The 24560-nt window shown below is 37.9% G+C and overlaps 1 protein-coding gene across 1 annotated transcript in view; it reads right to left on the bottom strand.

Moving 5' to 3' along the window:
- The window catches only part of RBFOX1 (RNA binding fox-1 homolog 1), a 1190001-nt gene that overhangs the window by 893977 nt on the left and 271464 nt on the right, over window positions 1-24560 (bottom strand). Inside the window, exon 3 of the mRNA XM_054391093.1 lies at window positions 7231-7263. Within this exon, the coding sequence (XP_054247068.1) occupies window positions 7231-7263 (33 nt within the window). The remainder of the gene's footprint in view (window positions 1-7230; window positions 7264-24560) is intronic.

Genomic DNA, 24560 nt, shown 5'->3' with positions numbered 1-24560 from the left:
CTTCTTGCCTTGCCAAGACAGGAAAAAAAAGTTTCCTCTGCATATTCACATGATTGAAAACACATACAGATGAATTTATATATTACTACATCACATTAATATGATGGGAATCTGAACTACGTGTTGTCATTCACTGTAGTACTCAGAGAACAAAAGTACTTGATCAACTTTTGAAGCCTATAAATATTTAGGAAACATTTGGGCTTTAAGAATATTGGGGTTTCCTCTAGAAATCAAGTTTCCTTTAGCTGATTTAATCATCAAGATCAATATGGCATGTCTCCAGCTGTGGCATGTCTCCAGTTCTGACAGTATGATACTTTTGAAACTCATAACAAAAGGATAAGTGTGATTAATACAGCAACTTTAAAATAGTCATCAAAACTTAAGATTCTCCTGTTGGCAGTGAAAACTTACAATATTTAGCAAGAAGGCACAGAAGTAAACTAAGAAACAACAAGCAAAGTGCATTTTCAAGTCAATGCTAACCCTTTAGTGAGGTTAGCTTGTATTTATTTCTGTTGCCATTAAATTACTGAATATATATCTATGCATAGGAAAGGGATACACGATGGTACACAGTTGTCATTATTTTATTAAATCTAATTATCCTCAGAAGCCTCTCTAGGAGTCATGTTCAAACAGATTATGGGTTGATGGTGTGAGGGTGTACACTATTGGAGGAATATTTCCATTTCAGACTTACTGATCTATATTAATCCAAACAGCATTGTCAGGAGTTGAGTAGATCAGGGAAGAAAGGGGAAGAACACTTCCCTTTTAAAGCACGCTTCCCAAAGTACAATGAAATCCCAGCAAAATACCCAGCTTAAGTCACTTTTACCACAAACAGCTTGACAGTCGTGACCAAGGGGACTGAACAGCAGCTGAGTAACAAAAGGGCAAAAAAGAAATGTAGGAAAAGTATACACGTTTAAAAATATAAATCCTAGCCTGAACCCTGTGCAGGCAACTGAGTCTCAGCTATCAAAGGTGCACCTAAGAATCTGCATGGTATAGCAACAGTAAAGAGTTTAGTCAACACCTGTTATGATCTTGCTTTGCAATCGCTTTCCTAGAAGCACCACGAAGCACTTGGGCACCTCTTCAGACTGTACTGGAACAGCTGAGGAAAAACCCTATTTTTTAACAGCTTTTGTCACTGAAATTGAATAAAGCAATTCATATGACCAAACTGGATGACAGCTAATGCTTACTACTTATGTAAAAAACACACAAAAAAGGCTAAAGTTCCAATCCTATATTTTATAAATGCTCTTTTAATGATATATCATTACTATATTAGTCAGCTGGTTATGTCTAAACTGATGTATTGCATGATTCAATATATTTGGGATTTCATGGAAGTTTGTAATTTCTAATCATTATCTGTTGTTGAATTATTTGATTTGCAATGGTAGAAGCTTCTACTTCTATGAGTAAAGTAGTCCCCAAACCATAAATTATATCCTACAGTTTTGACATCATTTATTTTTGTAGCATTATACATGCCAACCTTTTGACTACTCAAGATCAAAAGAGTTGCTCTCCAAGCTCATATTTCACTATAGCTCTCATATTTTATGCAGCAAATTAGGTTTTACAGTAGCAGCTACAGCAACTATTTCTCACACTGCACAGCTTAAAATTACTGTAGACGATTTAATATCAAAAATGTGTGCTCCTATAAATTCATATGCAAGTAAAAAAATGGATGAAAACTTTTTGTAATTTCTTCCCATCCATTTTGTACAGTTTTGATGCATATCTATGTAACTAACATGGTTAAACCTCCAAACTATAAAAGACAGGATTCTGCCCTTGGTAACAAAAGTTGGAGGGTAATCTAGCAAATACTAATGAAGGCAGCAGATATTTTAAGCTTTCAGAGGGGGATGCACTCAAATCACGTTCAAAGGTCACCTACCAGGCATGCACTGCTATGAATTTCCTTTCTGCCACATTTGGAATGTCCATATTAACTTGTCAAGATAATTGCTGCAGCTGGGAGTTCCCGTCACTGACAATCAAGAGTTTATTAGATATCTGAAGGCACAGGTAGGTGCTCAGCAGGATTTATGTGTGACACTGAATTACCCGCAGACAGCTTTCAGTGGGAGCTCAGACCCTTACTCAGCTTATACGCTTGTGAGATACTTTTTGGTGGAAATTACTTACAGGCAAGCATCAAACCCAGCAAATTCTGCACAGATAGAACTGTGCAGTTCTAAAAACTTGACAAGTAAAAATTATTTTGATGCATAATTCTTGAATTTACACTTGAAATAATGAATACTGTTACTAGCAATATAATAACAAAAATTGCTTTGCAACTATTTTTTAAATCATAATACCTGTTTACACTACTTGTGAGAGCTTATGACAGATTTGAAGGTATTTCAACAGATCAAGCAAAAGAGACCATCTTACTGTAACAATTATCCTCTTGATACTTTCTAAAGTCCTGCTACAAACTACAGAGGTGGCAAAGCCTTAAAATAATCATCATTCTGACTATGTGGAAAGCATTAGGCTACACTTCCATAGAAATAGATGGTGCTCTTTAAAATGCAAATATTTTCTTGCTGTAAAACTAAAGATATGAACATTAAAAACATACTCATAGCAAATTCTTTATTAGTCATCATGATTGATCATTCAGTGCCTCATTCCTCTATTCTGGAAAAAGGAATATCCAGCTGGGTAGGATTAACAATGCATAGGTTCAAGTCAGATGTCTGGGCTGATGCAAAGTATTGATGGATCAGCAAAAGGGAGAGGCTATAATCCATTCAGTCATTCTGAAACAACAATCTGAAAATAGAAATGGAAATGTCTTCTGTCCCGAGCACGTACTTACCCTGGAGTGATGGCAGACAAGGTCCCTGCATGTTAAGTGTGCTTCAGAAAATAATGTAGGACAAAGAAGCCAGGAGGACTGAATGGCATGTTTTCAACCACTGTGGATTTTTAATACAACACCTGCAATTTACCGTAAAAGCACTCACCCAAGCATTCATATTTCCCCAAATTAAGTTTCCATTGATATAATAATTTTCCCATGGAAATAAATCAGACAACAGGATTTAAAAATTCCTCATATACTAGCCACAAGAATTATAAAGCTCCTAGGAAGATAATGCACTACAAACTTGCAAAGCAGTAATAGTGGAACAATACTGGTAGATGCATATTTGCTTTTACTGACTGCTTTTCAAAAATTAATGAGTTCACTTCAGCATTAAAACTAGGAAAAAAGCTAGCAGAGTCCTGCTGGCAATGAGACCCTGGCTCTTCTACTGACCTGATACACAACTGCCTTCATTTCACTCCAGCCATTTTCTGTATTACCTCCATAGGTGCCTCAGACCTTTGCGATGCTGTGCAACACATGCCTCTACACAACCTGAAAGAGCAGGATTCCAGCTGGGGCCTCTAGGCATTAGTGCAATGCAAACAAGACAATAATATCAGCAAGCACAAACACCCTGAATGTCTTTCAGACCATATCTGCTTAAGACACCTTGCATATTCATCTCTCCCATCATTCACACAGGCATATTTCCACAGCACCACATTCACAGGGTTTCCCATAAACATTTTACAAACAAAACCTAAATGAAACAATTCTCTGTCCTGTCAGAGGATTTTTCTTCGCTCTCCACTGCGCACACAGAGCAGCAAAGGGTGACTGAAATGTAATACATTTACTGGCCTTTTCAGGAGCACACCACTCACTGGCCTGACCTATTCTTTCTGTGTAAGGAAAGTGGGGGACTTCACAATGACATTTCCTGATAATCAAGGACCTTATGGATTGCAGCATAAATCAGTCACTGTTTTGTTATCATTAGAGCCTTACTTTGCTTACTGTTCTGAGATTTTCCTTAAACTCTGATTTAATAACCTCCTTAGCTTTGAGCTGATTTTGATTTCCAGCTTTATTGAGACATATAGGCAGCCTTTTCTTTATAAGAGTAAAAAAAAAAAAAAAAAAAAAAAAAAAAAAAAAAAAAAAAAAGCTACCTTGACATTCCTCACATAAAAGCAGGCAGGGAGCTCACACACAGTTACAGAAAACTTGTGTTTCAATCAGGCATGACCTCTAACTTCTCCCAAGAAGACAGCCTTGAACTTCACTGTATTGTTTACTCAGACATTGGGGGAAGAAAACAGGAATCTGCTCTCTATTTTGGTAACAATTTTTGTTTCATAAAGAGGAAAAAAAATTATGCTTTTCCCAATATAAATATTACTCATACTAATAGCTAATTAGAAAGGAGTACACTCTGGAAACAAGTCACAGAGCTTCCTGAATTAGATGGGTTTTTTTGAAAGGGCCAAATGTACATTCAGAAAAGCAATAAAAGGACTAGACTGCCAGACACCTGTAGTGAGCACACCTCAAATTCCCTCAAGCTCTGGGAATTACATGAAAAGTTTGTAATAAAAGTATTTTGAGTGTAAGAGCAATTGTTAGCTGTATTGGAAACTGTTCTCAGGCCCATTTTGCAACGACATTAACATGATCTGTTATGTATTTTATTGAGCAAGAGTCCAGAGCAATTTGTGATCAAAACCTTCATATTTGATTACCTATATGTAATTATTCTTTTTTAAAGATGCTTCTACCTTGCATATTAACAGGACTATGACACCAAAAGACACAGAGTAGGCAGATTTGGAAATTATTCATGGAAGGCTTTCCTGCCTGCAGCTTCGACTCTGTCACTATTTGCTGCCACTTTGTGCTAAAAGATGGAAAAAAGGTCTTTAGATTACTTGACAGCTTCCTCTAGATCTGCTTGTTTCTCTACAGTTGGTATGTGGCAACCAGTATTTGGAAAACAAACCAAACCAAAAACTTGCTTGTATCTCCCTGAAACATTCAACAGCAAAGCAAACATGCCAATGTTCCATTCAGACTTCATACAAAATTCACTAAGGTAATACAGCTGTGTCAACCAAGAAGAAAAAGAGGACTAATCAAATTTCAAGACTACTTGGATCAACAGTTCAGGAACAACCACCTAGCAGTTCTAATAAAATATTTTAGAAAGCAGGCAGATGTACTTTTGGTTTTTCAAAAGCAACTAGAGATTTTTGCAATACAAGCACTGTATACAGGAACAAGAAATTGAGGAACACAAATCAATTAAGACATGACACAAAGGTAAAGCAGAACAAGGCTGTTTTGCTTGGTGTCTTTCTCAGAGCTGTTCATGAAGAGCAAAGAGTAAAAAAAAAAAAAAAGGGTAAAAACATGAGGTCACTATTCTCAAACCTGAGGAAATGTCTTGTATGTCATCTGCACAAAGTTATTTAAGGTGTGTTAGCCTCAAAATACACCACTCCTGCACTATGTAACGCCTAAACCAAAGCGCTCTCTAGGTCCCAGGAAGAAATCGTGGGAAGTTTGCCATTATGTCAGAAGAGTCATTTCCCTCAGGCTGAAAACTGTCTCTGTCTTTAGTTCAAAAACTCAGCAGCCAGCTCTGCATGCTTATTTTCTTTTTAGATGTTATTTTTGTGAATTATTCCACCAAATTCGATAGGACTATGTACAAACACTCCCTGATTCGGGAAACCACTTCATTATCCTTTAGCCCCAGTTAGGATTTTTTCTATGTTGTGGAACTTTGAAATTTCTTCTGAGTACTTTTATGAACGGGAGAAACAACATCTAATGATTACCTCTTACACACAGATTTGTTCCTATCAAGTCAGCTGGTCCATGAGCTGAAGCACAAAGGCTAGTTGATAAGCTTTGCTGAAGAGCAAGCAGAAGCATTAACTCTCTCAAGGTTTTCAAAGGGTGAATGTATTCACAAACGGCGGAACACAACTAAGCAACTTGGAATATTTCCAGAATCTTCAAAACACGAAAGAAAAATAAGGTAGGTGAGCATATTTTACAAATAGATGAAGAAACAGATTTTATAAGGGAGCAAGGTTGATAGCAGTGACATATCTAAGCCCCAAAGACCCCATTACAAAACAAGATAATGGAAGTGACTACTTTTTATTGGAACCTATCGATGTAAGAGCAACAGGCATTTAAAACACTGCAACAGTGAAAAAGCAGGCACAAATCCTACTTCTTACAGTATGCAAGCAAACTTGAGTCCTCGTTCTTTAAAGTAACTAGCAGAGTTTGTCTTGTTTGGTGCTTGACATCTATTCTCTTTAATAATGCAATTTAATTTACCAAAGGTTCGTATTAAAAATTTATCTGACTACAGCAGTTAGAGTCACCTAGACATTTTGTCATAGTTAAACATTAGCTTTAGAGTACATCACAAATTCCCTACTGTGAGTCCGAGACCTGTTTCATATAGAAATGCTCTGAGCTTCCAATTGACATTACATTTAAATGAGTCAGTAACTGTGCACTGAATAAAAATATCTGTCAGTTAATAAAAGTGCAGTGACTTACTCAACAGCAATGTTCACAAGAGACAAATGCAGTATAACAGGCCTTAGTGGTCACAGAGGATTGTCAATTTCACTTTAGCAATCAGTTATTCCAAATATAATTCAATAATCATCATATTTCCACCTCTAAGAATACTGCTAGACCCATTCAGCAGCTTAAAGTACTCACACGTGAATAGAAAAGCCAACAAAAGAAACGTGCAAGCAAGATGATCAGTCTGAACTACACAACATAAAATACAGCTGATGTCATTTCAGAATTCAACAAGAATTCAGCTAGTAGCATTCTGTTGTAAAACTGTACTTCTCTCTCACATCCCAATCTGTTCAAACAGCTCAGGTCATATGGTACCAGAGAAGCAAGGCAAACTACATTTGGACTTGGAAGGAACGGATGCCAGCCACCAGAACTGACTCTGAGCAGATACAATAACTCCTTCGCTGTGGAACAAACTACAGAAACTGAATGGCATAGGGAAAAGGGCAGACAGCCACCTTCTACTGATGAGAAATGGTAGCACATGCTTAATAAAGCTCTGAACTATGCAGTTTCAACGCCATGAATGTCTTAGAAAGACCTACACAATGACAAAACTTCCCTAGGATGACTTTTTCAGCGTAAAATTATAATTAGACAAGAATTCCAAAGATTGGCTCATTAAATACTAGGAGCAGCACAAATGCCATGATGAAGTCTCTTAAATTTCACCCCAAAACTGTAAGAGAGCTTATCTCCGCTATCAAAATCACAGCCAGCCGTTTAACATTCCACCAGTATAAGACAGGATTTCTTACCTCAGCTTCGCTGGCAGCCAGTGTTGTCAAAACCTGAAAATTGCAGGAAAAATGCATTAGTATTGATTCAACAAAACAGGAGTGGGATTAATTTGCTTTTGAGGTAACTGACATCAATTGGTTCTTGTGGCTTGAGGGAACAGAACTGAAGAGAACTGTCTTTCACACTGTGAGAAGACTATTCACCTCTCATGCACATCAGAAGGCAAAAGCAGATATAAACTAAAAGTACAATAATATTCAGGAATATTGGGCAAAAATTAAGGAAACACACCAAAACAGAACTGGAAAAGTATTTTTGTCCTTCTGCTAAGTTTTATTTCTGAGCAGATACGACGAATAGTGCAACACATCAAGCAATTACCAGAATATGCTTTGAAAACAAGCCATCTTAGTTTTATGGTGCTAGAAGCAACAGAGAGTTTGAAGAAGACACTCTATGTAAAGTGTGACAAAGAAAGGTTTGCCAGCTGCTTCTCACTGACAATACACAGTGCTGGGTGGAGGTGTCCAGCTTTGGCAGCAAGGAAGCTTCCCTGTGGGAAGACCCCTGCTCCAGTTGTGGGTTGGAGCAAGCAAGGCTGTGCTCAGCACAGACAGAATTGTCTCCTGAGCAGCCATGGAACTGCTGCAGCTGCTTCTTTCTGCCAATCAGGGAATTAAACTGATCTTTCTCTCTCTCTGGCTTCAGTCACCCAACCATAACTAAGTCAGATACTACCACAAACTTGCACAAAATTCAGTGCAGGTGATATAGATACAATTGTAATTTATATTAAAGTAGCTTTACCTCAAGCACTTTAGATAGACACAGCTGTACTTAATCATTATAGGTCAAATAACAAATGCAAAATTAGTTAGTTGATTAGATTGTAGAACAAAAATCTTTGTTAGAACTTTATGTCACAATATTGTCACTTTACTAGGTTGAAAACCCCTTAATAATCTCCTCACAAATTTAAGATTGACACCCAGCTATAATTCTGTTCACATGAGATAAGTTCTTTCTTTATACTGGTTAATAATTACTTGTCAAAGATAGCACCAACTCTGCCCAGCCTTCAGGAGCAGGAGAGGGAGTGACGAACCGTGACTCAGCTTGAGGGGAAGGACAGCCCTGATTCAAAACCAGATTGAGCTCCATTTGAAACGTGGAGCTTTTGTAACTAGCAGGGTTTTTGAAGGCTGTTCAAGAATTCCTCTCACATGAGCAGAATTTAGTTTATATAAATTCCGCGTATATACAAACAACCTATCTACTTTTTTTTTTAATCCCTCTTCATTAAGATTCTTTAGCATTAGCAGTAATTTTTCCTTTCTAACATGAATCTGATGTAAGTCACCAGATCCACTCTTTGTAAGCACTCTATCAGGCTTAACCTGTCATTCTGTTAGTGTCCTGTCACAGATCTTTCTGCTAATAAACTCAGCAGAGTTACACTCCACTTACGTCAATTTAATTACATCCTTCTTGGAGGCAAATGACTAAAAATATATGTTGCAGAGTATATATGGAAACCTAGCTCAAGACCAGAATTTAGAATGGACTTTCCTGAAGCTCTTATAACTCCTGCTGTAAACCACCATTCACATGTGCCTGTCTTTATCAACTATGTAAGTAATGTGAATACAACTGAACAATGTAACTATTCCAACTCAGTAATGCCTTGCAATACAATTAAGGACTCCTCTATTCTAATAATTCATCTTATATGTCCAAATATTCTATTTTTTTATTATATCTTCCTCTTGATTTATAGTCATCCAGAGGTCAGCTGGACCACTGAGCTTATTGTGCCCATATCTTTCTTCTCCAAGTTATAGTCTGATTAATCCCTGTTCAGCAGTTGAATTCCAGTTAGTTCCTAGAAGCACGACCTTTTCCTTGGTATTACTAACATTAATTCACTACTTTTATTTCAATCCACTAGACACTCCATCTCTTCCTGGATAACATACTAGGCTTTTCCACATTAGTACTTCCAGCTATACATTTTTATCAATTCCATCAGCACATTCTAATGCCAAGCATACTAACGAAAAATTATCAAAGTGACAAATAACTCAACAGAGGGACACTGCTAAGAAAAACACTCTTTTGAGTAATGAAGTATGGTACTGATGACTGTACAGCAGGACAGATTAGCAGGCAGTCAAGCCAGCCTTATGCCTGAGAAATACTTCACCAGCCTCAGCTATACAGCTGAGAAAACCGTACTGTATCCAGGTTGGACACAGGAATACAAACACAGCCTGAGATAGCTCTGAAAACTCCAAGAAGTGATCCTTACACCAGAGGGATTAAGGTCTTTAACAGTATTCTCAGCACTATATAAATGCAGACAGAGATGGAATGTTTCTATTTAAAATAGTGACATTCTTCAAGCTAATGGTTAATTAATAAACAATAAAACATATTAGTATAATAGGTCAAATAACACTCATAAAATTAATGAGCTGACTGTTGTCAGTCTGTGAAAGCCTGACAATTATCTGAAAGTTTTTAACAGATTTTTATTTATGCTTATGGAGGGAATTGCCATTCTAGTTGTGTGGCTGATTTTTCCTCTGCTTCACCCCTACTCCCTTTCCCCAGCTCCTGAAACTTGTAATTTCTAGACCAGCAACTGTATCATCTGTCATGTTTGAGAAGCCAGTGAATGAAGACACAAGACTGGTGTAATGTGCACGACAAAGAATAGCAGCTCAAAAGTCATTCTTTGCTGTAGGCTTTTGCAGAAACTGTCCATCTGTCACAGTGTGATTGCTCAATTAAATCCTTGGAGAAGGAATTGCCAGATATTAAGCTCCCTAAAGCAGAGCGCCCACTGAGCTCTGTAGTCAAGTCACTTGAAACATGAACCAATTTGTTCTTCCCCATCCTGGGCAATCCTGGTTAAGGAACTACTATAGTTATGTGTCACTAATAAGGTAGCTGTTACAGAAGGGGTGGAGCAGAGAGAGAGAACTGGAATGCAGATGATGTTCCTGTTCACTAGTTGAACCTGCTCTGTAAGGCTGGTGGCTTCCTTTGTAGATCACCCTACCTGCAGTAGCTTCCTGTTCTTACTGATGATTTCTACGATGTTCTTTTACCATCTCTTGCTGTCCCCTTGATGTTTTGAGTACGAGTCGAGAATGCAGCAATTTCACCAAGAGAATCAGTCTGGATGAGACATTCCTGTCTCTCTCACAATAATCCCTGTGTTACAGAAAAACCCCATGGGTTTATTTCACTTTCTCATGGAAGCTGCAGTTTATTCCTCTTGTGCTAGAAGCTATACATGACTGACAGAAAACGTCCTTTAAAAAGGCTTTTTTCTGCTACTCAAGAAAGTTGCACTCAGTTCAAAACTTCCCATTCTCCATAAGGAATCCCAGAAATACTGACAAAAATGTAGATATGGTAGTAATGCTGAAAGTACAGCAAACAGTCTTTATGTTGACTGTTGTCAGCATTTAGAAAGGTCTTATCTTGAGGAGCACACCTCCTACTCTCCAGAATTAATTACAAGGACAGTATTTGCCATTCTAAAACAGTATCCAAAGAGTTGCTGTTTTTTAGGTATCTCAGATCAGCATCTTATCAGAAAGAAATAAAGGAAACCTTCTTGAATGTAGAAAGCTTCTGAAATATAAAACTCTAAAGCTTATTTAATGCCATTTTTGTATTAAATGTATATGAAATTCCATGTGTAAAATCTTAAAGATAAAAATGGAGTAAAAAATTGGAAGGGACACATTATAGGCCAGGATTCTCATGTATCTCCTGCCTGAAAGAGAGTAGATATTCACTGAACTGTCTCATCTCATCCCATCCACTTTGGAAGCTTTTTTTCTGTCACTTGTTTTCCTAGACAAGCTATTTTATTCTTAATTTTTTCAGCTTCTCTTATCAGCCTGAGTCCTGTACATTTTAAAACCTGCAGTTTTCACCTTTTAGATCCTTCTACCTTCTTAGGTTCCTAGGGAATGAGAGATGGGTTATTTTAGTCCTTGTCTAGGAACAAAAATACATGGAAGTCCTTCACTGTCTGCTCATGTTTAGCTTATCTCCTTTCAAACTCACATAATGGAAGCACTTGAGTTATAAGAACACTCACTGAAGAAGCTGCAGCCAAAGTCCTTCAAGTTCAGTGAATGTCTTTTCTGTGCTTAACTGTCAACCTAATTTCCAAAGCAGGATTAAAAACAAAACCCAAAACTGCTCCAAATAAATATTTACAATAAAAGTCAGAAAACCCTTTCCTGTACTTCGGTCTTTAGAAATTCTTTTGGAATATTGGGAAAAGAGGATTTTGAGAATGAAGAAACCATATTATCCTAGAAGAAAAAAATGAACAAGACTGGAATAGACAGTGACAAGATGGAATTGGTTTGATTTGTTTTTCTTCCACTACTGGTATTAATGAAATAACCTGAGAGCTGTTTCCTTGAACAGCAAATTTGGTAGAGTACAGCTTTAGATGGATGTAAGTTGTTTCCCACGTTTTTGCAGGGCAGTTAGAAGACAAAGATGAGTATCACTCATGTCATCCAGTATGACTGAACTTTTGAGTAGCAATGGCTGGAACACACGGCTGAATGTGCAGGTCATGTTTGATTCAAACTCTGCCAGGAAAGTCAGCAAAGTAGGAGACAGTGAGTCAAGTTACATTTCTTCATTAGACAGAGTTTCATTTCTTAGACATAAAATTCTGACCAGCAAAGAATTCTGGAAGAGACTGTGCCACTCTCTGTCATTGTTAACCAGTACCTCACAGCTTAAGCAGTTTTGAACGAATGCAGTAAACACACCTACAGGATAACTAATTAAGATTTGCACTGACAAGGAGATCAAGGGCAGACATTTGACAAGGTTTCATGTTGGGCTTAGCGTTTATCTAACTAAATGTGAAATATTACTCTTAAAGGTTTGTCTCACTGAGCTAAGAGACATCTAAAAATTACAATTTAATCATCACTGTGCTGTAACCTTTTATTATTTCTGCATTCACCTGTGGGTTGGGACAGATTGTCCATTGTTTTTTCCCCTTTTTCTTTTACCTGGAGCAGTCCTTAGCCTGGCTCCTCATAACTCAGAAATTATTTCTGGTTATGACTAGCAGTCCATGAAACCAAAGTGAATTTCGGCTGTTGGGGCTATTTTGTGACAGATATGCAAAGAAACCACTCTTATTGCCAAGTGTTCTTCATTACCTCTGCACTCCACTATGTGAACCGTTACCTGAAATATCGCTGGTTGACTGTGAAATGATAAAACCAACCCAGCCAACAAGCCTAACCCTTCAGTAGCATTGCAATGTCATGTCTGATGCCTTAGGTGCTGACAAAAGTAGAAAAAATACACAAACCCATACTGTAATACTTTACTTCCTAAGCCACCACCCCCATGAAATGTGCGAGTCTAATGCACCTAGCCAAGTTTAGTGAAGTAATCATGTTAAATAGAGCTATAGATCTCAACTGTTCTTTTAACACGTTTAAATATCTGCACCATAAGCATAAAAAAAACATGCACACAGGAGATATCACCTTCTTGCTAAGCCAGTTAGGATTCGTTAGTTTTCATTCCCCTCATTCTTGCTTTCCAGAAACAATGCTAGAAATAAAAGTAAAATTCACAGTTACAACCATGTTCCTTAGCCTACCGAAGAACCTTGTATATTGAGTTATAAATGTAATCCATGCAGTTGTTTGGGGTTTCTTGTTTTTGTGTTGGTTTATTTAATTTGTATTCTTAATATGGTAGTGATTAATGCTCAGACAAAGCTCTAAATTAAAACACTACTTTTTTTTTTAAGTATTTGATTTATTTACTTTTTAAACTGGCTCTGAAGGCTCTAAGAGTTCTATTTATAGCAACTCCTGCCTTCAATTTGGCACACTGGCCAAATTAAGACTCTAGAAAAAAGAAGTTTTGATGCAGAAGTCTCATTGCCTGGGCAACAAAAATAACTATGTTTTTTTAAGGTGAATTTTAATCTTAAATCACCTGCAGTAAAAGCCAGCTAAAGGAATATATGCGCATGTACATGTACATACAGAGAAGTGCATAAACCTCAGACTCTGCTGGGTCCCATGGGCCATGACAAGGGAGGCTGCTCAGAGCAAATAAGGCTTATTAGTGCCCTTGAGTTTGCTCAAAGCTGTACTTCCTGTTGAATTGAACTGCTCTGCACTGAAGCTAGCCAATTCATGGTTATGTTTTCTGTTGGGCCCACAGACGTTTTGTACTATTGTAAAAGCAGCTCTACTGCAGCAAGTAAATATCCCATTTGGCTCCTGCCCTTGGCCATTCTTCCCATGACTTCATACTCTCTGCTTATTCCTAAATAATGATTCTGCTTAAATAAGTAGTTGTATGAGTATGCATCATACTGACCAGAGAATTCATTTGGCTTAAAACTAGTGAAGTCCTCAGCCCCAAAGAAGCTGTGAGGGTAAAATTCTCTTCTGCACTTGCTCCTGAAAGCACATTTGAGAAGTTACTTGAATATACCGCAGGGCCAGCTCCCTGAGTCTTGCAAAACACTAGACAGAATATTCTATCTGCAGCTGTCACACATGACTGCCCATTAAAAAATTCCAATATATTAAAGACATACATGGATGGAATATGCTGAATGGAGAACAGGTGGAATCAAGACTCATATTTCATAGATAGGTATCTTTAATTAAATTTTGCTCAGTTTACTTACTGCTATGGACAACAGCACTAGATTACTTCAAATTTATGGAAACTTACTAAGTATAGAGATTTTAGCTGCTAGTGAAAAATACATCTACTCTTAACTACTTCATAAAAGTATCAGTGATGACCAGTTGATATTGCCTGTTTAAGACCTTACAGCTAATTTTTTTCCATATAAATCAGTAAGCAAAATATGGAATACTTATCATGGCTAAGTCTCAGTCATAACATCTTTTGTTAAAAAAAAGTCAGTAGGGTAATCTGAGTAAACTCTCTCAAATAAGTAAATAAATGGAAAACAAGCCCCCAGACATTTGTTTTAACTAACATATACAACGTTCCTCATGAAAAATGTTATATATTTGTGTGTCTGTTGCAAAGCAGTTTGAAAATGACACCATTTTCTCTTTGAAATTTAAACTCACTTCTATAAAGAAATGTGTACTGGAGTGAACTGGCCAAGTGGTTCCTCTCTAAGATTGGGAATAAATCCCATTACTCTTGTAATGACAGAAAATGTCAATGGATAATAAGTTGACCATAAAAAGTACAAGATTTTGTATGTAGTAAAAACATAAGGACTTTGGTAGCTATCCATTTAGAAGTAAACCCAAGCCTAATCTATCCATGGATTTAGTAAAATATCCATGTATACTGCTGCTATATAACCTGTGATAACCTTTGGAATTTCCATGAGTCAGGCAAAACCAGGGGTTTGTACTTCTTAGTTAGTAGAGGCTTATGAAAACGCCAGAGCATAGCTGCAATATACTGTATTGGAAATTCAAGGAAAACGAAACATTTCTAAGTAAACTGTTGAGCCACTACAGCTTTTCCATAGATTCTGGTAAAAACTATGTTATTGCTTCCTGCATACTTACTTTCATACCTTAGCAAGAAGGAAATTAAATAGAAAATAAACATAAACACAAAGATCCCTGGTGATTTTTCTTTCACATGTACTGAGGCAAGAGGGCAGTGTGAAAAGCTAGCTAAGGAAGAATTCCCTTGCCAGCCCTGCCTGACAACAGCGCAGCAGCACTGCTCGTTTCACCTAGGAGCAATAAACTCCGATTTTTTGGAATGTCCACATTATGCCAGAATAATATAAAAATAGATGATGAAGCAAAAATGAGATAGATTTAGCTCCAGTGTCCTGCAATAGCTGCCATAATTGCACAGCTAGCTCATTACATAAACCCAGTCCCTTGAGCCCACCATGTCCCAGTTAAGTGACAGTAATAGAAAGCAGCTGGATGAGGACATTAGGTCAGCAGAATCATTAGCCCCTAAAATTGCATCACCATCACTCCTCTTTGGCAGCCAGGCTTTCACACATCATAAGCCTCCTAAACAGGAGGTCAAACATGATGGTGAACTTAACCCAGTAACTCCATTAACAATGAACTGTGGCTTGAAGCACTGAGGAAGCCCACGACTCTGCTAGCTTCCAGGAGTTTAATGAATGTGGGTGGCCTTCCTATGCCCTCACCCCTCTGCCTTGGAGCTGCTTTTGGAACCTGCTGAGGTAGACTGGAACTCCACCAGTGTTCCAGGGAGTGGCCAGTACCTTTGGTGTCCCTGCAGTTTGTCACACAGCAGGCAAGAATGGGCTTTGGTGTAAGCTGGTGCAAGATGGGAGATGCAAGCTGTGTGAAGATGCTGTAGGAGCGATAGGTTCAGTGCATCACAAGGTCACAGACTCGTGGGCACAGCCTGGGCCCTAGCCTGAGGGAAGCACAGCCTGGTACTGCTCAGCAGTGCATTGCTTTGTCTCCTCACTGAGAAGTGAGGCCACATCAGCACAAGTGCACAGTTTTAACTGGATTTTGGAAAGATGTTTGCTGCTTTGAGAGGCAGTGTGGGAACACAGAACTCCAGTGACAGAATCACAGAATCATTAACGTTGGAAAAGACCTCTAAGATCATGAAGCCCAACCATCAAACAAACACTATCATGCCCACTAACCTGTGTCCCAAGGTGCCATGACTACATGCTTTTTGAACACCTCTAGGGATCGTGACTCCAACCATTCCCCTGGGCAGCCTCTTCCAATGTCTGACCACTCTTGCAGGAAAGAGTTTAAACCTCACCTGATGCACTTTGAGGCCATTTCCTTTCATCCTGTCATTAGTTACTAGGGAGAAGAGACCAAATTCCACCTGTCTCTAACCTCCTTTTAAGGAACTATATAGAAGCAGAATATCCCCCCTCAGCTTTCTTTTCTGCTGGCTAAACACAGCCCCAGTTCCCTCAGCTGCTCCTCACCAGACCTTTTCTCCAGACCCTTCACCAGCTTCGTTGCCCTTCTCTGGATACACTTTGGCACCTCAATGTCCTTTTTGCAGTGAGGGGCCCGAAACTGAACTCAGTATTCAAGCTGCAGCCTCACCATGCTAAATACAGGGGAACAATCACTACCCTGGTCCTGCTGGTCACACTGCTGCTGATCCAGGCAGATTTCAGACAGAAATCAGCATGGCTGTGCTGTAGCCATCCTCACTACCTGAAGAGCTGGCATAGTACATACATAAATGCCCATATTCCAGGGGGATGTGTTGCCTCCTACATTATTCATACGGCTGTGCTTGGAGGCAGCGAGGCACAGAAATGAAGATAAAGTTCTTTGTCAGCACTCACATGTATTCTGATTAAAAAGGAAGCCTGTGAAGTTAACCAAGGTTTTCTAAAGTCTGGATGCTCATTTCCCCCCTTTTACAAGGGGTCCCAATGGGACAAACACTTCTGCAGCAATCGGGTAAGGCAAGGGCTCAGCCTTTGTGGTCATGATGAGTTCCAGTCACAAAGGCAACAACTCCTCGATCAATGTCAAAGACTAAATAAGTTTGACTATATGCTGATGTTCTTCAAATTGTTTCTACTAGCAGTAGTTCTGGATGGTTTGTTTTGAGGAAATTAATGATGATACACCAAGGTCGTTGTACCTCTGCTGTAGTGAACAGATGTTAACATATTAGTGCCACCTTCTTATGCTGCACCAAGCTAGAGCTGCCCCTGGTTGTCAGAGTAAGAAGTGAGGCAAAATCAGCCAAACAGAAAGGCCTAGTCTAATAAATTCAGTCCAACATGCAAATATTTAAAGAAAAGTGCTACTGCACTTTCAAAAGCCATTACTCCGTATCATCTTCATCAAAACAATCCTTTTTTTTTTTTTTTAAAATCAACCCAAAGCTAGCAGAACAATAAGAAACAAAATCTTTTTTTTCCTCTCAGCAGTACAGACCATTTTCAATGCTATCAGTAAGCTGCTTATTTATTCCTGACATTCACAGCTTGAGTATATCTCTAGTTCATGTTGCTCTGTTAGACTGAGAAATAATCAAGTATTTTTCCATCTTTTTGCTGGGAGGATTCAGTGCTGGTTGTGGTTATCCAGAACTTTCTTAAACTGGTATGAGATTATTGTGGTAAAGTGTGCATAGGAGAAAGACATAAATATTTCCAAAGACTACAATCCATAGAGAAGGCAGCAGCTTGCTGACTGGGAGGGAGGAGGATTGGTGCAGACTGATGTACAAAAGTAAAATATAAGGAATCTTGACCCATGTATGCCTGTGGTCTTCTTTAAAACAAATTTCTTCCCTCCTCTCTATACCTTATATCATGCAATGGCAGCCCTAGACTGCTGAGGACCATGATCTAAGCTACCCATTTTTATTTAGTGAGTTTTGTCAGGATATTCTTAACAAGGCAACATTTCCTATCTAGTCCACTAAAGCCTGGTTTTGGTGATCTTTTGGACATGCTACAAAAGAATACCTCTCCTCAAACTGTTCTGGGGAAGAGGACAATGATTCATTAATGCAGAGACAATTCACCTAGTGTGCCTGATTCTGTCTCTCTCTAGAGGACAACTGAATTTTACAGCTGATATGATGGACTTGGGTGGTAAAAACATGCATGGCCTAAAGCAAAGGTGCAAATGCGAAATTGAAATAGGCACTTTCTTAATAACCTTGTAGCAACCATGCATCTGCATGAGTGTTGGAAAAAGAACTGGGGGTAGAATAGTATGATGAGAGCAGTGAGGTACTTCACCAGGATAAAGCAATACATGGACTCTTTACTTCACAAGGAAGATTATTAATTTTGGTCAGTATTGGTTAAATTTTAACTACTCAAAATATGTTTTTTTCAACTAATGTTATTATATTTGGAGGATAGTACTAGAAAAGGAGTTATGTAAATGGCCTCAGTGCCGTAAGAGTGAGCTACAGAGAACATAAGTGCCGTGTGTCATAAAATTCAGAATTTTGAATTCTATTTTTAAATACCTAACTTCTGACAAAATGACAGTCACTGTACCTGGGAAACGAATGGCAATTCTTCCATCATTCTGGCCCCAAACACGAGACTTTACATTAGCACAGCTTGAAAGTCCATTTAAACCATGACAGGGCTGTAAAAAGCTCTTAGCATAAGACTCTTCACTTGCTGAAGCCAACTCTGCTTGACCTGTATACAGATCACAATCCAACTATGACTCTTTCAGGGCAAATGAAAGCTGTTGCCTGTGAAACTTGAATCAAATCCTTACACCTGTTTAGACTGGAACATTGCTCTATCAGTTTAAGACAATAACCGAGATTAAAAACCCAACCAGATTCTGTAGGGAGAAGTCCCATCAATAAAAGTTCAGTTTAAGTTAAAGCAGCTCTTAGCTATAAATTATCATTTAAAAAACAAAAACCAGCCAAACAAAAAAACAGAAGTATTGCTGAAGCAACAAAGAATGCACCAAACTACAGTCAAACTGGATCCAGGACCACACAAGAATACATAAGGATGCACTGATGTGGAAAGCATGATTTGCTTTGGCCCTTGGAAAATCACCTTGTACGTAACTTGTATATGTAGTGCTAACACCATTTTCCCATCTGACACTTATTTAACTGTAAGGGAGGTGACTGGTTTAAACATTGGCTAATTCATCAAAGTGATATTTCAGGAATAAATGAAAAATTAAAACAAAAGCTGTATGGAAGCAAAAAAGGCTGAGGTCGCCAGACTAAAGGAAATAGTTGATAAAATGGTGGTAATGTTTAGAATGAGTCTTGGCATCATAGAAAATTTCTGCTTTAGCTGTTACTAAGAAACAAACTGCACAAGAGTTGTGTTTTCCACTTTTGTTCTTCTGAATAATCACCATCATTATTCCACAGTCTAATAAAATGACTGTCACCTGTGATTTGATTTCCCTGATTCTAGGTTGCCTGTTATCCCTACAGTGTTGTGGATGCCCGTTTCTGCTGAATTACTCAGGCACCCCTGGATCTCACAAAATCAGGGACACCTGAGTGGACCTCTCACTAAATGGAGTGAACAGAACAGGAAAAGAGCAGCTGCTAGGGTTGTTCTTTAAAAAGTAAACTGCCATTGTCTGGTACAGATGAATTGCAGCTCAGATATTAATCCGAGTCTTGTTTCCAGAGGCTGAGGGAATTGAAGTCAACCTAGCAAATGTAGAAATCAAAGTGGTAAGGTACTCTCAAGTCTTGGTTCTGTGGACAGGTGTGAAGGGCAGGGGGCTGCACGGAATTAATGCTCTGTGGAAATCCTACAGCATTAAACGTTCCTCTGAGATTTTTGTGTGCATGCATTTGTGTTACTGACAGTCGTCTTACACTGTGCTTGTTTCAAAATTACTTATCTCTATATACCAGTGCTCCCATCACTTCATATTGTTAATTTTTTATTTCTCAATCAAGAATTCATGGAGGTTAGTGTGACATTGCAGCAAATATCCTCCCAGCCTAGCAATGTAAATAATGGATACAGCTCCAGAAATACCAACCAGCCTCTTATTGTTTTGGGAAACTTAAATCATGGCTGCCTGAACTTACCTAGTAGTACACAAATGGGCTCCTCTCTGCACTGCAGTAAATCCCTCATCTTTCAAGAAAATTAAATCTGTCATTGAAATGACTGCAGTTTTGGTAAGTGCACACATATCTAACTGAAAAGCTCACAAAGATGCACTGAATGCAACTATTTTTTTCTCTTCAAAAACCAAATTTTCTGAAACTCTAGTGAAGTTTAACAGATAGTTAATACGTTTCACACCACACTCGGCAAACTACATATCCTTTTGCATTTCTCTCCATTGCTCTCATTTATTTAAAAATCCTGTAATGAACAGCTATTACTGAGGACCTATTTGTTCCTCCTATTTTCCATTTAACCTCTGTGACTCTAGCCTCTCTTATTTGCTTTGGTGCTGAAAAATATTTTTACAGTATTACCAACACAACATTTTTGCTAGATTTCCACTAATTAATTTTCTATGAATCTTTCAGCAGGAAAAAAAAATCCAAAACACATTTCTGCATGAAAAATGAATTACATTTTCTCCATTTCCTTACAAATTTACATTCTGAGCTCATCTGTGCCACATTCTTTATGGATAATGAGCAAGGCATCTTCACTTAGCTGTCACTGTAGAAGTGAAATGTTTATAGTGAGCGCTTTGGAGATTCTGGCAGCTCAGATTCTAAGAATATTTCTTATTCACAACAATAAGAATTGCCCTAAATTCTTCTCAGACATGAACAGAAAAGGATTGACTTGAAGAATCCTTGAACTTTGTTTACCCCTAGTAATGCTGTTTTAAGAAATGTTAGTTTACATACATGCTGCTGCAGCTGCTATGCTGCTATGTCATAAAGACTGTTAGCCACCTTAATGCCTTGCAGAACCTCTTGGGAAACTGCAAATATCTCTTAATTAATGGAGAGAGAAATATCTTCAGTATGAAGCTTATGAACAAAATACCTATTGTATAACTTTTAAATGCATTCTTCTATCGTATTTATTCTGTAACATTGTGAGGATACACTATTGACATAAAAAAGAAACCTCAGGTATGAATCTCCTGCCAGCTTTGAGCAGGAGACTTCACTAATTCATGAAAAATGTTTCTCTTTAATTACCTCTCTGAAGTCATTCTTTAGCAAAGGGCATAAGAATGTGCTTGTTGCAAAGATTATTTTAAGATTTCATTTGTGTGCACATGTCCAGTCCCAGGCTTACAATGACATGCTTAAGCCTGGGGGATTTATTGAACCAGATTCTAGAAAATAAAATCTTTTATCCTTTGTTCTTAGAAAACCTCATATAGTTTGAATAAATCTTTGAAATGTGACCAAAAGAATCTCACATGAGATCATCTTTCATTGAAGTCATAATGTATGATTCATGTAGATACAGTTCGAAGGTTATTGCTGTCAAGTTTTGAACTTGTGCTGTAAAAGACATAAAAAAGTGACAAATTCTTCTCAGCAGAAAGGGAGTGCCTGCATACAGCCTTCTGCAAGTATCTCCTTCCTAAGCTTAGCTCTTCAATTAAGCTGAGCATACTCCAACCCACTGGGATTGTTTTCTGTAATCAATCAAATTTCCAAGTGTAATTATTAACATAATCTTTAATTAAATTAATTAGAGCATTTGGACACATTCTAAAGTCAAGTCAGTTATTGAATGCTGACAATTCAAATATTTCAAATGCCTTGTTTTGAGTTTTGATGTAGGAATATCTAGATTAATTCTCAAAGGTCTTTCCTATAGTTACTGTTTCTAAATTAGTTTTACAAATACATTTAGAGCTACATTTTCAGTGTATTATTCCTTGAAAATGAGCATTGGGAGTAACTGTAGAGTGACTTTCCTGACATTTCAATGGTTTTATGGTTTATGTTATTTTCCCTACAAAACTACATCAGGAAAGGATATTTTTGTTGCATACAATGCTGGTACAGTGGGTAGAAGAGCGAACCTCAGTCTTCTGAAATCCCAATCTAAAACAAAGTTGTTATCAGACAAATCACAATATGAACTAACCTGTGATTTAGTCACATCTTCATTATTTTCTACATCTTAATAGCAAATGAAATAATTGAAAGTTATCTTTTGCCACTGGTATGGCCCCACAGCCTTCTTAAATATTAGCTTGCTGTCATAAGGGAATCTCATGTATCTGAACTGGGAATTCTGCATATACGAACTCTGAATTCCACTATTCTCTCTATTGCTATTGGTTTTGTTCTTTGACACATTGTGCAGCGAATGGAAAAACACTCTCAGAATAACACCACCAGGACTAGAGAAAGAAATTGTTCTCTGTTCCGTGGCAACCTCTAAATTTCTGAAGGTTAAATACAATGCAACTAATCAACAGCATGGGAAAAAAAAAGGTTTTAGTGTGAGCAATCGCAAACGGTACAGAGCATTTCCTTTTGTAAACCTAATGTCCCTCTGCCTGTTGTGGAACACAATTTAGAGACAAATTATTATAATAGATGTTCTTACAATAGCTTTAGATCTTCAGAAAAACTGTTAAGGGTTCTGACAGATAAGGCAAAATCAAAGCAAGCAACTAGCAGGAGATCCAGTAAAGCCAAAAGGGTTATGCAAGGCAATGAGTTATTATCTTTAGTCTTAGTTTCCAAGCTTTGTGTTTTCTATTTGCAAATAATAGAGATGCAAATATCTTGAATCAATGCTAAGAAACCAAGTAGTCCATTTTTACAATATGGAAAATCCAATAAAGAAAGTGTATTTTCTGATTCTAAGTTCAATTTGGTGTGCCTGATTCAGACTGAAACCTGCACAGCAAATTTAATAACCTTCTGCATTGTTTTAGTTATGATCCATATATTTTATCCCTGAAATTCCCTTTCTCTCCTCTGATTCTTTGAGACTCCAGACCTTCCAATACTATTGTACAGAAAAATTCAGTGCTGCTTGTGTGTGAGTGACAAATAAGAGCAGTCCAATGGAACACCCAGAAAGTTTAAAACAAAGATCTGGCTTTAATTTGCATTAAAAACATGAGAAATAATTGATGACCACCCTCACACTCCTGGCAACTTACAGCAGAAGAACTGAGGTGTTTTCTGTGTTCAAGTGACAAAAGTTTTTACAGAAAAATGTGGGATAAATCCTTCTATGAGAAACTGGTTCAGTCTGAACTCTCTCTGTATTTAAACCATGACAAAAATTACAGATTTTTATTTTCAAATAAATAAATAGAGTTGGAAGATATTTCCTTGAAAATATTACACAATTAAAGTATTTTTACTGCTGGGTGTCCTACAGAAACTCTACTGTGACAGAAACACTTGACATTTTTCTCCACAGTATTTTTTTCTGTGCAATTAAGAAAAAAAGTCGAAGTAATTAAAACATTTTCCTTTATTTCCCCACTAGTAAAGGGTATTAGGACAGTCTGACTAGTACTATTGATTTTCCTGGTATTCTTACTTGAGAAGAGGCAGATTCAATCTCTTCTTTCAAGGACAGGATCCTTGACAGCTATTACACTTGCTGGAAAGGGAAGTAGCTGTGGCTTCTCTGTGTTCCTCTTCACTCACACATAGTATCTTAGGTGCTATTGTGGAAACCTTATAAAAAGGCTTCTAATACAGGAATGAGAAACACAAAAACCTCATCAAAACAATGCTGCCTATCCAAATGATGTTAACAGACAAATTCAAGTGCTCATGGAAGTAAACATGTTAATTTGGAATAATGAGGTGACGTAAAAAGAAACAATCTTAAAGCTGATTATCAGACAACTTTATTACCACAATTGTAACTTAAATATTGTAGAGATAGGCTTTGATTCCCTGAACAAATCTATCAATTTGTCTTGAAAAAAGAATTAAACCCAACCCCTAACTTTTTAAACATATTCCAAAGCAAAACTATAAAATATTCCAAGTTCCCACCTTAACCCATCCCTAAAAGAACGTAACTACCTCCACTTTCCCCCTCTTTAAATACATAAACATTGCTAGTTGGAGAAAAATCAGGTAGAAGATCATCCTAGTGTAACTAAGGAGCAAGAGCAGACCCAACTTTTGGTTGAGCTGGAGGCAGAAATTATTTAACTCACATGGGCCACCATTAGAATCAGCACAGCCACCTCAAAGCATCATCAAGTAATTCTGCACTGGAATAACTGCACTCATATGATGAGGGAAATCAACTATAGCAATTCAGCAAAGTATCTAAATTAAAATGTACATACTTCCTTGAATAACTTGGAGAACTGAAGAACTAAAGTGTTTTTTTCCTTCCATCAGCCTTCTATTAGCTTTCCTTCTAATGCTGTCAAATTATCCTCTTTTTGTTTGTGGAGTTTACACCATTTTCAACAGGTGCACTTGCATATCAATGAGTTGTCACACAGCTATTATAATTACTTTGCAGAGGTTGCTGTGCTATCGCCCACATGCTTTCTGTTTCTCTCCATTAATCACAGAATCACAAAACGGGCTGGAAGGGACCTCAAAAAATCATCCAGTCCAACCCCCTGCCAGAGCAGGATCACCCAGAGCAGAACACACAGGAATGCTTCTAGGCAGGCTTTGAATATCTCCAGAGAGGGAGACTCCGCAACACTCCCTGAGTGGCCTGTTCCAGTGTTCAGTCACCCTCACAGTGAAAAACATTTCCTCCTGTTTCCATTGAACTTTCTGTGCCTCAACTTCCGCCCTTTGCCCCTTGTCTTGTCATTGGGCACCACTGAGAAGAGCCTGACTCCCTCCTGTGGGCACTCACCCTTTACATCTTTATAAACATGAATAAGGTCACCCCTCAGTTTCCTCTCTTCCA

The sequence above is a fragment of the Indicator indicator genome, chromosome 22 (genome assembly GCF_027791375.1).
Source record: "Indicator indicator isolate 239-I01 chromosome 22, UM_Iind_1.1, whole genome shotgun sequence".
Lineage (NCBI taxonomy): Eukaryota > Metazoa > Chordata > Aves > Piciformes > Indicatoridae > Indicator > Indicator indicator.
Note: the sequence above shows the minus strand (reverse complement) of the source record. Positions and strands in the feature narration are given on the sequence as shown.